Source organism: Schistocerca gregaria, chromosome X, assembly GCF_023897955.1.
Source record: "Schistocerca gregaria isolate iqSchGreg1 chromosome X, iqSchGreg1.2, whole genome shotgun sequence".
NCBI lineage: Eukaryota > Metazoa > Arthropoda > Insecta > Orthoptera > Acrididae > Schistocerca > Schistocerca gregaria.
The window spans coordinates 469,533,125-469,549,154 of NC_064931.1; the positions used below are offsets into that span (position 1 = coordinate 469,533,125).

The window sequence follows — 16,030 nt, forward strand, 5'->3', positions numbered from 1 at the left end:
GACAGACTAAAGGCCAAAATACTAAATGTGTTTTACCAAAGCTGTTTCACAGAGGAAGACTGCACTGTAGTTTCTTCTCTAGATTGTCACACAGATAACAAAATGGTAGGTATTGAAATAGACGACAGAGGGATAGAGAAACAATTAAAATCACTCAAAAGAGGAAAGACCACTGGACCTGATGGGATACCAGTTCGATTTTACACAGAGTACGCGAAGGAACTTGCTCCTCTTCTTGCAGCTGTGTACCATAAGTCTCTAGAAGAGCATAGCGTTCCAAAGGATTGGAAAAGGGCACAGGTCATCCCCATTTTCAAGAAGGGACGTCGAACAGATGTGCAGAACTATAGACCTAAATCTCTAACGTCGATCAGTTGTAGAATTTTGGAACACGCATTATGTTCGAGTATAATGACTTTTCTGGAGACTAGAAATCTACTCTGTAGGAATCAGCATGGGTTTAGAAGAAGATGATCGTGTGAAACCCAGCTCACACTATTCGTCCACGAGACACAGAGGGCCATAAACGTGGTTTCCCAGGTAGATGCCATGTTTCTTGACTTCCGTAATGCATTCAATACAGTTCCCCACAGTCGTTTAATGAACAAAGTAAGAGCATATGGACTATCAGACCAATTGTGTGATTGGATTGAGGAGTTCCTAGATAACAGAACACATCATGTCATTCTCAATGGAGATAAGTCTTCTGAAGTAAGAGTGATTTCAGGTGTCCCACAGGGGAGTGTCATAGGACCGTTGCTATTCACAATATACACTCCTGGAAATGGAAAAAAGAACACATTGACACCGGTGTGTCAGACCCACCATACTTGCTCCGGACACTGCGAGACGGCTGTACAAGCAATGATCACATGCACGGCACAGTGGACACACAAGGAACCGCGGTGTTGACCGTCGAATGGCGCTAGCTGCGCAGCATTTGTGCACCGCCGCCGTCAGTGTCAGCCAGTTTGCCGTGGCATACGGAACTCCATCGCAGTCTTTAACACTGGTAGCATGCCGCGACTGTGTGGACGTGAACCGTATGTGCAGTTGACGGACTTTGAGCGAGGGCGTATAGTGGGCATGCGGGAGGCGGGGTGGACGTACCGCCGAATTGCTCAACACGTGGGGCGTGAGGTCTCCACAGTACATCGATGTTGTCGCCAGTGGTCGGCGGAAGGTGCACGTGCCCGTCGACCTGGGACCGGACCGCAGCGACGCACGGATGCACGCCAAGACCGTAGGATCCTACGCAGTGCCGTAGGGGACCGCACCGCCACTTCCCAGCAAATTAGGGACACTGTTGCTCCTGGGGTATTGGTGAGGACCATTCGCAACCGTCTCCATGAAGCTGGGCTACGGTCCCGCACACCGTTAGGCCGTCTTCCGCTCACGCCCCAACATCGTGCAGCCCGCCTCCAGTGGTGTCGCAACAGGCGTGAATGGAGGGACGAATGGAGACGTGTCGTCTTCAGCGATGAGAGTCGCTTCTGTCTTGGTGCCAATGATGGTCGTATGCATGTTTAGCGCCGTGCAGGTGAGCGCCACAATCAGGACTGCATATGACTGAGGCACACAGGGCCAACACCCGGCATCATGGTGTGGGGAGCGATCTCCTACACTGGCCGTACACCTCTGGTGATCGTCGAGGGGACACTGAATAGTGCACGGTACATCCAAACTGTCATCAAACCCATCATTCTACCATTCCTAGACCGGCAAGGGAACTTGCTGTTCCAACAGGACAATGCACGTCCGCAAGTATCCCGTGCCACCCAACGTGCTCTAGAAGGACTGTATGAAGCGTCGTCTCATGCGGTCTGCACGTCCAGCACGAACGCTGGTCCAACTGAGGTGCCAGGTGGAAATGGCATGGCAAGCCGTTCCACAGGACTACATCCAGCATCTCTACGATCGTCTCCATGGGAGAATAGCAGCCTGCATTGCTGCGAAAGGTGGATATACACTGTACTAGTGCCAACGTTGTGCATGCTCTGTTGCCTGTGTCTATGTGCCTGTGGTTCTGTCAGTGTGATCATGTGATGTATCTGACCCCAGGAATGTGTCAATAAAGTTTCCCCTTCCTGGGACAATGAATTCACGGTGTTCTTATTTCAATTTCCAGGAGTGTACATAAATGACCTTGTGGATGACATCAGAAGTTCCCTTATCATTTAACTACAAAATAGCAGGTCAGCAACTGGAAGCAATTAATTCCATAAATTATCTGGGAGTACGCATTAGGAGTGATTTAAAATGGAATGATCATATAAAGTTGAATGTCGGTAAAGCAGATGCCAGACTGAGATTCATGGAAGAATCCTAAGGAAATGCAATCTGAAAACAAAGAAAGTAGGTTACAGTACGCTTGTTTGCCCACTGCTTGATTACTGCTCAACAGTGTGGGACCCATACCAGATAGGGTTGATAGAAGAGATAGAGAAGATCCAATGCTACTGGCTTTTGTTAAAGTTTTGAGAACATACCTTCACCAAAGAGTCAAGCAGTATATTGCTCCCTCCTATGTCTATCTCATGAAGAGACCATGGGGATAAAATCAGAGAGATTAGAGCCCACACAGAAGCATACCGACAATCCATCTTTCCATGAACAATACGAGACTGGAATAGAAGGGAGACACGATAGAGGTACTCAGGGTACACTCCGCCACACACCGTCATGTGGCTTGCGGAGTATGGATGTAGATGTAGATCCCATAGAATAAGGTTGAAAACCTTGATATTGCACTGCTCATAATGCCTGGTTTTTCTGCTTTTGCTCCAACTCTTTTAAATTTTTGTGACTACACAACTGTGGTACAATAATTTATTAACTGGTTTCTTTATATATCTGTTCCAACTGTCACATTTCCATACTACCTGAGTGTGACAGACGGTTTTGAAGTCAAAATTTGTGACAATTTTGGCAAGCTCATGTTACAGACACTTAGTGTTTTATTAGAATAGATATTCATCCTAAGATTATCATGCTAATTTGTAAATCATTTGTGTTGGTGCCTATTTTTATAGAATTTTTCCATTAGAGTGTTAAACACAACCGTACATATAAGAGAGAAATCAAGCATATTAAAAACAGTATATTAGCTTACATTATTTAAGAGAGTTTGACAATGCTTAAATAGTTTATGGATTCCATGCTTGTGGAAATAACTGGTTTAGAGTTAACAGTGTGGTCAAGCCAGATTGAAAGTTCATTTTTCTCTGGAAAGAAATTTTCATTATTAATTTTTTGTGAAATCAGTTAAGTGCAGGTAGGCATTACCATATGATATCAACAGTTGATTGGTCATTTTTCTTACACTGCTAATGAAAGGTGTCTCAGTTATTATGAAATTATTTGCTGGTGGCAAATTATTTGAGATAGATATACTATCTATTTGTGACACATGAGCGTCTGTGCTGGACCAGGACTCGAAGTCAGATTTTCCACTTATTGCAGTCAGTCACCTTAACTACTTCAGCCATCCATACCAATTAGGGGATGAAGACAATGTGGCATATGGAGGTTTGAATCGGTCTGGGGAGAGTGCATGTACAGCCAAAGTGTTTAAGATGACCACTCATGATAAGCAGGAAATCCGGGATTGAGTCCTGGTCTGGCACAAATTTTCATGTGGCAGGAATGAAAATGTTGCTTGAAGGTTAGATGATAACAGTTCATCATACATGCTAATTAGTGGAACTTCCTGAATATGGAAGATCATTCATGCTAGAACACTGTACCTTGAAGTGAGGATACCATTTTCGGATGTGATTTCCTTACTAGCACTTGTCCCACACATGGCACAAATGATTTTAGCAGTCTCTGCTGCCTTCACACCTCTACTAAAGTCAAAGAGAACAATATGTTGCAACTGTCAGGTTCTCTTCCACTTGAGACTTGAGACTCTATTTTGTAAAATTACACTACAGTTATAAGATTAAACTATGCAATTAAAAAAAGATAACTAGTACAAACATTCATAGTAACCTACTCACCAACAGACAGGACATAAATGTTTCGAACTTATATAACTATCAAAATTTGTTTCAGGTAACTTTTGACAGTTATGATAGTTTACACACTTCAGTATTCCTCATATCTATATCTAATGCAGCTGATGTCAAAGAATTTGCCAGCAGCAAATAATTTTGTAATATTTATTACAGCTGTGAATCATCAACAATGTCTGTTCCTTTGGACATGCATGCCTGAAGGCACAGACACTACAAGCTAAATAAGTTTCAGTTATTGGTAAGAAATATCAGCTGCAATGTATGCACCCTTTGGGAGCAGTTCATAGTACACAACACCCTATTTGTGTCACCAGATGCAAAATATTACCTGTTCACACTGCCCTTTGCTTGTTCAGATGTCTTTTGTTAGGGCTCAGAGGTTAATTTCTTCTTATGAAGTTAACATAAAAGGCTTATAACTTGTTGCTAGTAACTACACTATATGTGAATGCTCCATGGGCGAACTGAAGATGTGCAAGCAAAAATGCAGATGCAGTCAACACTTTCAGTTTTGTTGCTTTGTGTTAGAGCATACAGCACTTCTGCATCCAACTTTTGAAACTTTCCCAGTGAATGAAAATGTTACTTGAAGGTTAGATGATAACAGTTCATCATACTTGCTAATTAGTGGAACTTCCTGAATATGGGAGATCATTCATACCAGAACACTGTAACCTGAAGTGAGGATACCATTTTCGGATGTGGTTTCCTTACTAGCACTTGTCCCACACATGGCACAAATGATTTTAGCAGTCTCTGCTGCCTTCACACCTCTACTAAAGTCAAAGAGAACAATATGTTGCAACTGTCAGGTTCTCTTCCACTTGAGACTTGAGACTCTATTTTGTAAAATTACACTACAGTTATAAGATTAAACTATGCAATTAAAAAAAGATAACTAGTACAAACATTCATAGTAACCTACTCACCAACAGACAGGACATAAATGTTTCGAACTTATATAACTATCAAAATTTGTTTCAGGTAACTTTTGACAGTTATGATAGTTTACACACTTCAGTATTCCTCATATCTATATCTAATGCAGCTGATGTCAAAGAATTTGCCAGCAGCAAATAATTTTGTAATATTTATTACAGCTGTGAATCATCAACAATGTCTGTTCCTTTGGACATGCATGCCTGAAGGCACAGACACTACAAGCTAAATAAGTTTCAGTTATTGGTAAGAAATATCAGCTGCAATGTATGCACCCTTTGGGAGCAGTTCATAGTACACAACACCCTATTTGTGTCACCAGATGCAAAATATTACCTGTTCACACTGCCCTTTGCTTGTTCAGATGTCTTTTGTTAGGGCTCAGAGGTTAATTTCTTCTTATGAAGTTAACATAAAAGGCTTATAACTTGTTGCTAGTAACTACACTATATGTGAATGCTCCATGGGCGAACTGAAGATGTGCAAGCAAAAATGCAGATGCAGTCAACACTTTCAGTTTTGTTGCTTTGTGTTAGAGCATACAGCACTTCTGCATCCAACTTTTGAAACTTTCCCAGTGAATGAAAATGTTACTTGAAGGTTAGATGATAACAGTTCATCATACTTGCTAATTAGTGGAACTTCCTGAATATGGGAGATCATTCATACCAGAACACTGTAACCTGAAGTGAGGATACCATTTTCGGATGTGGTTTCCTTACTAGCACTTGTCCCACACATGGCACAAATGTTTTTAGCAGTCTCTGCTGCCTTCACACCTCTACTAAAGTCAAAGAGAACAATATGTTGCAACTGTTAAGTCCTCTTCCACTTGAGGCTCTATTTTGTAAAATTACACTACAGTTATAAGATTAAACTATGCAAATAGAAAAAGATAACTGGTACATGCATTCATAGTAACCTACTTACCAACAGACAGGACATAAATGTTTCGAACTTATATAACTACCAAAATTTGTTTTAGGTAACTTTTGACAGTTATGATAGTTTACACACTTCAGTATTCCTCATATTCGATGCTGTATGATACTTGACTGCACCATTGTGTTTCTTAACTGTGTCTTCTTAGGTTACCAAAGTTGTTTTGCATGGAATATCAAACTACAATAATAAAAATTTCATGATTGCCAATGCAAGAGCAGAAACATGGCCAAAGTGTACTGCATTTAAATCACCTTAGTAGACACTGACTAGTAGCTGATGGCCAGTGGCAGGTAGCAGGTGGCAGGTGGCCACTGCATTTCAAGGAACTTGTCAACCATAAAATGTTCTGTTCTTGACAGAGTCATGAGTTCTTTCATAGATATGTTTCTAGAGCATTTTACTATTACTCATGTGTTAGAAAGTGATGTAATTATCTTTGAGGTAGCAGTGGACTGATAGTTTTGGCATATGAACGAAGCAGTTTCCCAGTACAAAAGCAGTTTAATTGGACATATTCCATTTATGCAGATTAAACAGGTGTTACATGATAACAAATTAAATTTTCAACCATAAATGTATTTAAATTTGACATAATATTACATTTTATTAATTCTGTTTTGAGATATTCCCATGACATATTTGTACATATAAGTTTTTTCTTCCAGATGGTTACATGACAAGGTCACGAGCCATTTTGCGACACCCAAGCCCAGAAGGTGAGGCTTGCCCTACTGCATTATGGGAAACTCGACCCTGCTTTAGTGGTGCTTGTCTGACATTTGATTGGGTTATTTCACGTGATGGTAAGATTACATGTCAGCGATCAGATGGTGTTGTGGTCACTGGTAAGTTTAACAGATTTTACATAATACTTTCACTCAACACAATGAGGATGTTAATAGTAAAAATTACTGTTTTTTTTTTTAAATTTGTCTAGAAAATTTAATAAGCACTAAAATTAAGGTCTGTAAAAATCTTAAAACAATATTATTGAGCAACATTTCTCCAACATTTTTACTTCTTATTTCAGGATTTCCATCATTACCACACTGATTAATTATGTTCACTTCTTAATGCTCTTATACCACAACTGTAAATTATTTTCTTCTGTCTTTATACTGTAGTTGGCTCATTTATTTAATTACTATATGTTGTTCAATCAATTTAAAAACATGAACACATACACATTAAGTAAAGTGTCAACGAATGGAGCCAAGCACTTTACGATTCAGCTGCCAGTCATGTTTAATTATCATCAAAATCCAAAAGTATATAATGCATTGCTCTCAACTAAAATACAAATCATTGTTGCCTTATTCACTCACCACTTCCATGATGAGTTTTCTGTCATTTATATAAAAAAGAATACTTGGAGATGTGAAACAATTCAAAAAGCATGACACACAAACTTGGTCATGAGTTGGAAACACAGACTTATCTGACTAAATGACTTCCTTTCATTTCTCCAGACTCAAGTTTTTTATGGCTTCAGCATTACATTTTCCTGTTATTGACATGTCAATTGTTAATGAGTGGTTTTGCAGTTCCAGCTCACCATATAATTCCCAGCTTATAGAGCCCCCTTCATGTGGTTTTGGTGCTCATAGGGTTCGACAGTGAGACATTGAGTTCTGCAGTGGATTTTGCAGCTCACATTCGCTTATTTTAATCACACTCCTCTTCAATCACTGTCTGTCACAATCACTCAATACACACTTTTGGACACATTGTGACTTAACAGATGACTTTTTCTACTTTCCCTGTATCCAGAACAAATTTTGATATGGTGCCTCTTGAAACAACAAATATTTTAACTACCTTGGTTACAGAAGCACCCAACATATGAGCACCAACAATTGCTGCATGTTTGAGTTCATTTAGCTCCAATATGCTGTCCACAAAACTACACAAAACACTATTCTGACCATGACTGACACTTGCAGCACATTGAAGACACTGTATAGATGCTGTTCATGGTCAAACACAACACTACATCTGCAGGCCTGGCTAGCATCTGCATTTATGTTCAAGCAAGCATGTCTCACAGTCTTTCCATATTTTGCCCACCCCTGTATATGATTGTCTTATTGCACATAAACATCTTAAATAGCAGCAGAGGTACTACGAAAAAAAAAAAAAAACTGAATTTCCTTGTATTTCAGTCACCTTCTGATTGTCGACTTTATAGTATATTTTTCATATTTACACATGGATTTCTTCTACAAAAAAGAATCCATCAAGAGAAAAGGATTGTATTTCAAAAGGGAAAAAAATCTATCTTTCATTATGACAAAGCAACTCCACGCAATGGTGTTTTGGGAATGGATAAACTGAGGAATGGAAATCATGAGTTGTTATAACATCTGTATTATTCACCAGATTTGACACAAAGTGGCTTACACATTTTCAAATATCTAAGGAAATTTGTGGCAGGAAAGTGTTCTATGACCAATTAAAAGGTGGTGGCAGGAGTAGACATAATTTGCACACCTGCAGGAACAAAATATATTCACCAGGAAAAGTTGGATAAATTAAATTGATCTACATCTACATCTACATTCGTACTCCGCAAGCCACCTGACGGTGTGTGGCGGAGGGTACCCTGAGTACCTCTATCGGTTCTCCCTTCTATTCCAGTCTCGTATTGTACGTGGAAAGAAGGATTGTCGGTATGCTTCTGTGTGGGCTCTAATCTCTCTGATTTTATCCTCATGGTCTCTTCGCGAGATATACATAGGAGGGAGCAATATACTGCTTGACTCTTCGGTGAAGGTATGTTCTCGAAACTTCAACAAAAGCCCGTACCGAGCTACTGAGCGTCTCTCCTGCAGAGTCTTCCACTGGAGTTTATCTATCATCTCCGTAACGCTTTCGCAATTACTAAATGATCCTGTAACGAAGCGCGCTGCTCTCCGTTGGATCTTCTCTATCTCTTCTATCAACCCTACCTGGTGCGGATCCCACACTGCTGAGCAGTATTCAAGCATTGGGCGAACAAGCGTACTGTAACCTACTTCCTTTGTTGTCGGATTGCATTTCCTTAGGATTCTTCCAATGAATCTCAGTCTGGCATCTGCTTTACCGACGATCAACTTTATATGATCATTCCATTTTAAATCACTCCTAATGCGTACTCCCAGATAATTTATGGAATTAACTGCTTCCAGTTGCTGACCTGCTATTTTGTAGCTAAATGATAAGGGACCTATCTTTCTATGTATTCGCATCACATTACACTTTGCTACATTGAGATTCAATTGCCATTCTGTGCACCATGCGTCAATTCGCTGCAGATCCTCCTGCATTTCAGTACAATTTTCCATTGTTGCAACCTCTCGATACACCACAGCATCATCTGCAAAAAGCCTCAGTGAACTTCCGATGTCATCCACCAGGTCATTTATGTATATTGTGAATAGCAACGGTCCTATGACACTCCCCTGCGGCACACCTGAAATCACTCTTACTTCGGAAGACTTCTCTCCATTGAGAATGACGTGCTGCGTTCTGTTATCTAGGAACTCCTCAATCCAATCACACAATTGATCTGATAGTCCGTATGCTCTTACTTTGTTCATTAAACGACTATGGGGAACTGTGTCAAACGCCTTGCGGAAGTCAAGAAACACGGCATCTACCTGTGAACCCGTGTCTGTGGCCCTCTGAGTCTCGTGGACGAATAGCGCGAGCTGGGTTTCACACGATCGTCTTTTTCGAAACCCATGCTGATTCCTACAGAGTAGATTTCTAGTCTCCAGAAAAGACATTATACTCGAACATAATACGTGTTCCAAAATTCTAAATCTAAAAGGTGACTGGCAAAAAAATAAGTGTATTTTCGAAATGAAAAATGGAGTCTTTCAGAGCCACAGTGCTTTACAGAGTAAACTTGATCTCCACTGAAAGAAATTGTGATGTTGTTAAAGGGTAATTTGTAAATATTGTTGCCTAAGGGACTCATGGTTTCTGGTGGTTCATTACAGAGTTTTAATTTAATTATTTGTTTCATTACCCCAGTTCCTATGACTCTCTGAAGAGTTTCTCATGACATGAGTGTAGTCTGTAACATGCACATGGAAGTATTGCATATCTCTTAGCCACCTATGTACAGATGCAAAAGTAGTATGATGTGTTTGCCATTGCTGCAGGAATAGCTCAGCATAGCATCATTGTTGCACTCTTCTATTGCGTTCAGTGAACCAATACCCAAGGTCCATATTGGCTAACTCTTCATACATAAACCTAACCATAATGCTGTGTATCACTGTTAAAGTATAACTGTCACTGCTGGAAAAACAAACCTGAGTCAAACCAAGCAGTGCTCGATATAAACCTTAGGGTGAAGAGCCAGTAGCAAGTACCAGGAGTGAATGGAATGAGTTTGTTTCCAAGCAAGAGACACAGCACATACAATCAAAATTTGTACTGTTGTGCAGAAATTTTCAAGAAATCAAATAAAAATGCAATGTAAGAAGTCACTCGAGACCATTAGTCCCTTACACCAAAATACTCAGAAAATATTCCTCAACAATCTCCAAACATTTGTTAGTGTAATACATGTTCACCTCATATTTTTGATAGAAAGGGAGCAGGAGGAATTTAAATAGTACATGGCTCCCATATTTGTATGAAATATGGTTAGATTCAGGAGTTATGGGAAGAAATGAGACTTACAGCATAGGAAAGATAGTGTTGCATGTATCTGAAAAAAAAAACCAAAATACATTTCAAAAAGAAAGAATAGTGTTGAACAACCCATTGATAACAATGTCATTGTATGAACAAAAATTACAGAATGAAACAAAGTGACATTGAACATAAATAAAACTATTGAGTGTGTAACATGCAGTGTCTGTTAGTTGCATACTATTTATATGTACACTCAATTCTTAGCTATGGCATTCTGTTTTGGGGAACAAATGCACAAAATATGAGCACAATTTTCAAACTTCAGAAAAGAACCATAAGAATAATAACTAAAAATGGTAGTCAAGCTCATTGTAAAGATCTATTCAAAGCACTTGGAATTTTAACTGCACCATGTAAATACATTTACCAGTCAGTTGTACAAATCAAAAATAACATTGGTAATTAATGCACAAACAGCTCTGTCCATGACCATGGAACAAGAGCTAGACTCAACTTACATTTACCAAGAAAAAATAAACACAAAACTCAAAACAGCATTTTCTTCCAAGGATAAAACTGTACAATAAATTACCAAAAGCAGTTAAAGAAATTGCAAAAATACACTTACTTAAAAAGGCAGCTAAAAAGTACCTGTTATGCAATACATTTTATATATTGAAGAATTACTTACATAAAACAGAGTAGGGGTTTGGTAAAAAAAGTTATGCAAATAAATAATAATAATGATTATAGAACATCCAACATTCCACATAACACCTTCACACTATGTTTTTCCCTTCTTTTTTCCTTTTCTATAAATACTTACCCCCAAGCTATGCATAGCATAACACTAACACCTCTTCCTCTTTCTGAGCTCAACATCTCACTCATTATAGAGGGATGCTGACTCAGTATTTCAGGATAGCAAATGGGAAGTTGTGGTACAGAAAATGGTCCAAGATCACCCAATAAGTTATTTGAAAAAAAAAAGAAAAGAAAAGAAAGAAAGAACCATTGTGTACCAGGAGTAAATCTAATAATTGTCTCTAACAAGAAGTCTGTAAAATGTATGTGTATATGAATTAGCTTATTTTAAATTGTTTTAAACTTGGAAATACTTTGACATGTCCTATATGCTCCTAAAAAGAGATCTACAAATGAATAAAGCTGCTACTACTACTACTGCTACTACTTGAAAAAGGCTGTTATACAAGTAGCTCTACAATCAGCTGGTGTGTTGAAGATGGTGAACTGCATACTGCCACTGTGGTGACTAGTCATGGTATACTAAGATTTCAAGTTCCTGTTGTCAGCAACATTGTAGCAGCACCCATATCTTCCAGGAGTTAGGCCCCCTGGTGTTTTGTATAATTATTTGTAGAAAAGATTTTGGTTATAAAGTGGAGATGATAAAGTATGGTTTTAGCAATGCAAAGAGAAAGAAATTTCTATGCCTATGATAGTTTTCAAACATGCATGTACCAATATTTTAAAACAATTTTATTCCATTGATATTCTGAAAACAACACAGCAAATATACACAACAAGCAGAACATCACAGAACATGACATCTCGTGGAAATCGGGTTTTCTGCCGGATATCAGCGTCTTCCAAACACGATATTTCGACGTCATTACTTGACGTCTTCATCAGGTGTTCCCTGAGACTGGCTGCTTGCTGGACCGGGTCGCATATTTATGCCTGTCCGGTGCCTGGTGTTCTGTTTGCCGTTCCCTAGTCGGTCAGCGCCCGCTAGTCGCGCTATCCTGCCGCTCTAGATATTCTCTATTCCGTCCGCGCCCGCTCTGGCCATCTCCAACTGCGGTCATGGCCTCCTGGTGTTCCCTTCTCGGTCCGCACCCGCGAGTGGCGCTCCAATGCCGCTCTGGACGTTCCCTATTCCGTCCGCTCCCGCTCTGGCCATCTCCGACTGTGGCTGAGGCTTCCTGGTTTTCCTTTCTTGGTTCATGCCTGCAGTGTGCGGATGTCTGAGTCTCATTGTTGGTGTTGGAAACAGAGGGAGTAACCAAACAAAAATCGTTTTTCATCACAAACTTCAGTTTTATACACAAGTTGCATCCTGTCATATGTGTGTGTTAAGGTGATAAAATAAAATGCCTCTAGTAGGAGACCATCTTGTAAAACAAAACAGGAATTCCCACATTGTCATTTTATTCAGTCATTTTATATGCACTGAAATACAATGATGGGAAAGAAAATTGCAGATTCCAGATGGAACTGTGTGACATAAAAGAAAGCTGGGTGGTGTGCTTCTAAATTGGAAAGATGATGTCTATTGGAAGTTCGTGCCAGTCACATACGAGTGGTGTTATTAATGCCACTATGATGATACAGGTCAGGTTTGCTTTAAATACTCACTTTAATGGTCATGAGCATTGGTTACCTCTGAGATTGGACATGGTGAGTTGATGTTAGTCAAGAAAGACACCATTATTAACATCTCATTAAGTTTTAATGAGGCCATATAATAAGACTACAAGAAGCTGGATGTTCCTTGTGTGATATTGCAGAAATGCTTGGCAGGAATGTAGCCACTGTACATGATTGCTGGCAATGGTGGTCAAGAGAATGCATGGTTACAAGAAGACAAGGCTCCAGATGGCCAGGTGGCACTAACAAGACGGAAGACCATCATGGTTAGCTTATGGTTCTGACACATTATACTGCTTCTGCAGCAACAATTTGAGCAGCAGTTGGCACCACAGTGATAAAACAAACTGGTACAAATCAGTTAGTTCAAGGACAGCTCTGAGCGAGATGCCCTATTGCGAGCATACCAGTGAGCCCAAACCACTGCCATTTGTGACTTCAGTGATGTCAAGTGAGAGTTCATTGTAGGGCAGACTGGAAGTCTGTTGACTTTTCTGGTGAAAGTTGGTTCTGCATTGGTGCCAGTGATGGTCAAGTGTTGGTTAGAAGCAGGCTAGTTGATGGCACGCAACCAACCTGTCTATGTGCTAGACACATTGAAACTACACCTGATTTTGTATGACAGCAGGAGCATTCTCTTGGTTAGCACATGCATCCTGAGTGCAGATATGTATGTAAATCTTATGATTCAACCTGTTGTGCTTCCATTAATGAACAGCATTCCAGGGGGCGTTTTGTAACAGCATAATGCTCACCCAATACCACTGTTGCAACCCAACATGCTACACAGAATGTCACCATGTAGACTTTGTCTGCTTGATTACCAGATTTGTTTTCAATTAAGCACATATGGGGCATGATACAATGATAAGTCCATTGTCATCCACAAATAAATTAATTGTCCATGTATTGATCACCAAGGGCAACAATCATGGATCTTCATCCCACAAACTGACATCCAGCATGTATGACACAATGCTTGCAGTTAACATTCTGGCAGTTACACTGTTTATTATTGTACCAGCATTTCACATTTGCAATAGCTTATCTCAGACTTACATTAACCTGTGATCTTGCAATGTTAATCACTTAACCCTTTAACTGCTCTGGACATGTTAACGCGCATGCCTCTGTACTTGTCCCTGTGGGCTCTAAACGTGTTTATGCGTGCCACCAGTCCTTCTACCTGCTTGTCTGCATAGACATGTTCAGAGTACCTGGTAGAAGGACTGGTGGCACACGTAAACACATTCGGAGCACACAGGGACAGGTCCAAAGGCACATGCGTTAACAGGTCCAGAGCAGTTAAAGGGTTAAATATGTTACCAAGACAAATGTATTCCCAAAATGTCATTACTGTGCTTTAATTGCTTTTTGGTGTTGCAATTTTTTTCTTTCAGTGTATATTTTTGAGTGACATTTTTTACACATTACATGACTTAAGATCTTTTCTGAGCATCAGTTTATTTTCAGGTGGTTGCGAGAATCGTCCTATGCCTTGTTCAAATCCACGCTGTGAGACTGTTCCACATGCATATTGTGATATAACACTGGGAATATGCATTTGTGAATCTGGTTATTATGCACATGTTGGGCATGATCAGCAATTAACAAAATGCATTCAAGCTTCAGAAAATAAAGCAAATGCCAAAAACAAAGTACAGTTCGATGGTGAGTTTACAGGAGCACCAGATGAGATCCTCTCACGCTACTATTATCCAAGTAAGAACTTATATATTACTGTAGAAAAATACTTTCACACTAATATTTTATGTTAGCTGAATAACTAGTGCTCTCTCTTTTGCTAATACAAAATACAAAACGCAGCTACCTTTTGTTCTTTATGTTATGTTGAAAATGTGGAAGACTTTTTTAGGTACTGGTTCTTCAGCTATATTAAAAGGAATTTGTACTTTTACATGTATTAATCATTCTCTTAGACACTGTTAGTCAAATCTTCAACATATATGAGGGTTGGAACTTTAATAGTGGCAACTATGCGGGGACCAAGAAGCAATTGGTATTGTAATTGTAAACTGTCAAAACTGCGTTGGCAAAGTACTGGTACTTCAAGCACTGATAGAAAGCACTGAAGCTGAAATCGTTATAGGTATGGAAAGCTGGCTGAAGCCAGAAGTAAATTCTGCTGAAATTTTTACAAAGGCACAGACGGTGTTTAGAAAGAATAGATTGTATGCAACCAGTGGTGGTGTGTTTGTTGCTGTTAGTAGTAGTTAATCCTGTAGTAAAAAAAAGGAGGAAGGTTTATCTGTTTAGCAAGCGTAATAGGAGGCAGATTTCAGACTACCTAACAGATCAAAATGATAATTTTTGTTCTGGCACTGACAATGTTGACTGTTTATGGAAAAAGTTCAAGGCAATCATAAAATGCACTTTAGACAGGTACGTGCCAAGTAAAACTGTGAGGAATGGCAAAAACCCACTGTGGTTCAACAACAAAGATAGAGAGCTTCACTGCAAATTTAAATGCAGCCAAAACCTCTCAGACAGGCAGAAGCTAAATTATGTCAAATTTAGCATAACGAGGGCCATGTGTGAAGCGTTCAGTGAATTCAAAAGTAAAATTCTATGTGCCAATGTGACAGAAAATCCTAGGAAGTTCTGGTCTTATGTTAAATCAGTAAGTGGATCAAAACAGAACATCCAGGCACTCTGGGATGATAATGGCATTGAAACAGAGGATGACACACGTAATGCTGAAATCCTGAACACCTTTTTCCAAAGCTGTTTCACAGAGGAAGACCACACTGCAGTTCCTTCTCTAAATCCTTGCATGAATGAAAAAATGGCTGACATCAAAATAAGTGTCCAAGGAATAGAAAAGCAACTGAAATTACTCAACAGAGAAAAGTCCACTGGACCTGATTGGATACCAGTTCGATTCTACACAGAGTACGTGAGAGAACTTGCCCCCCTTCTAACAGGCATGTACCGCAAGTCTCCAGAGGAACGGAAGGTTCCAAATGATTGGAAAAGAGCACAGGATGTTTCAGTTTTCAAGAAGGGTCATCGGGCAGATGTGCAAAACTATAGGCCTATATCTCTTACATCGATCTGTTGTAGAATTTTGAACATGTTTTTTTCCT

General features: G+C 39.7%; 1 protein-coding gene across 10 annotated transcripts in view; it reads left to right on the plus strand.

Moving 5' to 3' along the window:
• LOC126297914 (thrombospondin type-1 domain-containing protein 7A-like) overlaps positions 1–16,030 on the plus strand; it is a 1,219,654-nt gene that overhangs the window by 1,162,495 nt on the left and 41,129 nt on the right. For all 10 annotated transcript variants that reach the window (XM_049989225.1, XM_049989222.1, XM_049989223.1 and 7 more), the window contains 2 exons: positions 6,569–6,748; positions 14,397–14,645. In XM_049989225.1, coding sequence (XP_049845182.1) covers positions 6,569–6,748; positions 14,397–14,645 — 429 coding nt within the window. The remainder of the gene's footprint in view (positions 1–6,568; positions 6,749–14,396; positions 14,646–16,030) is intronic.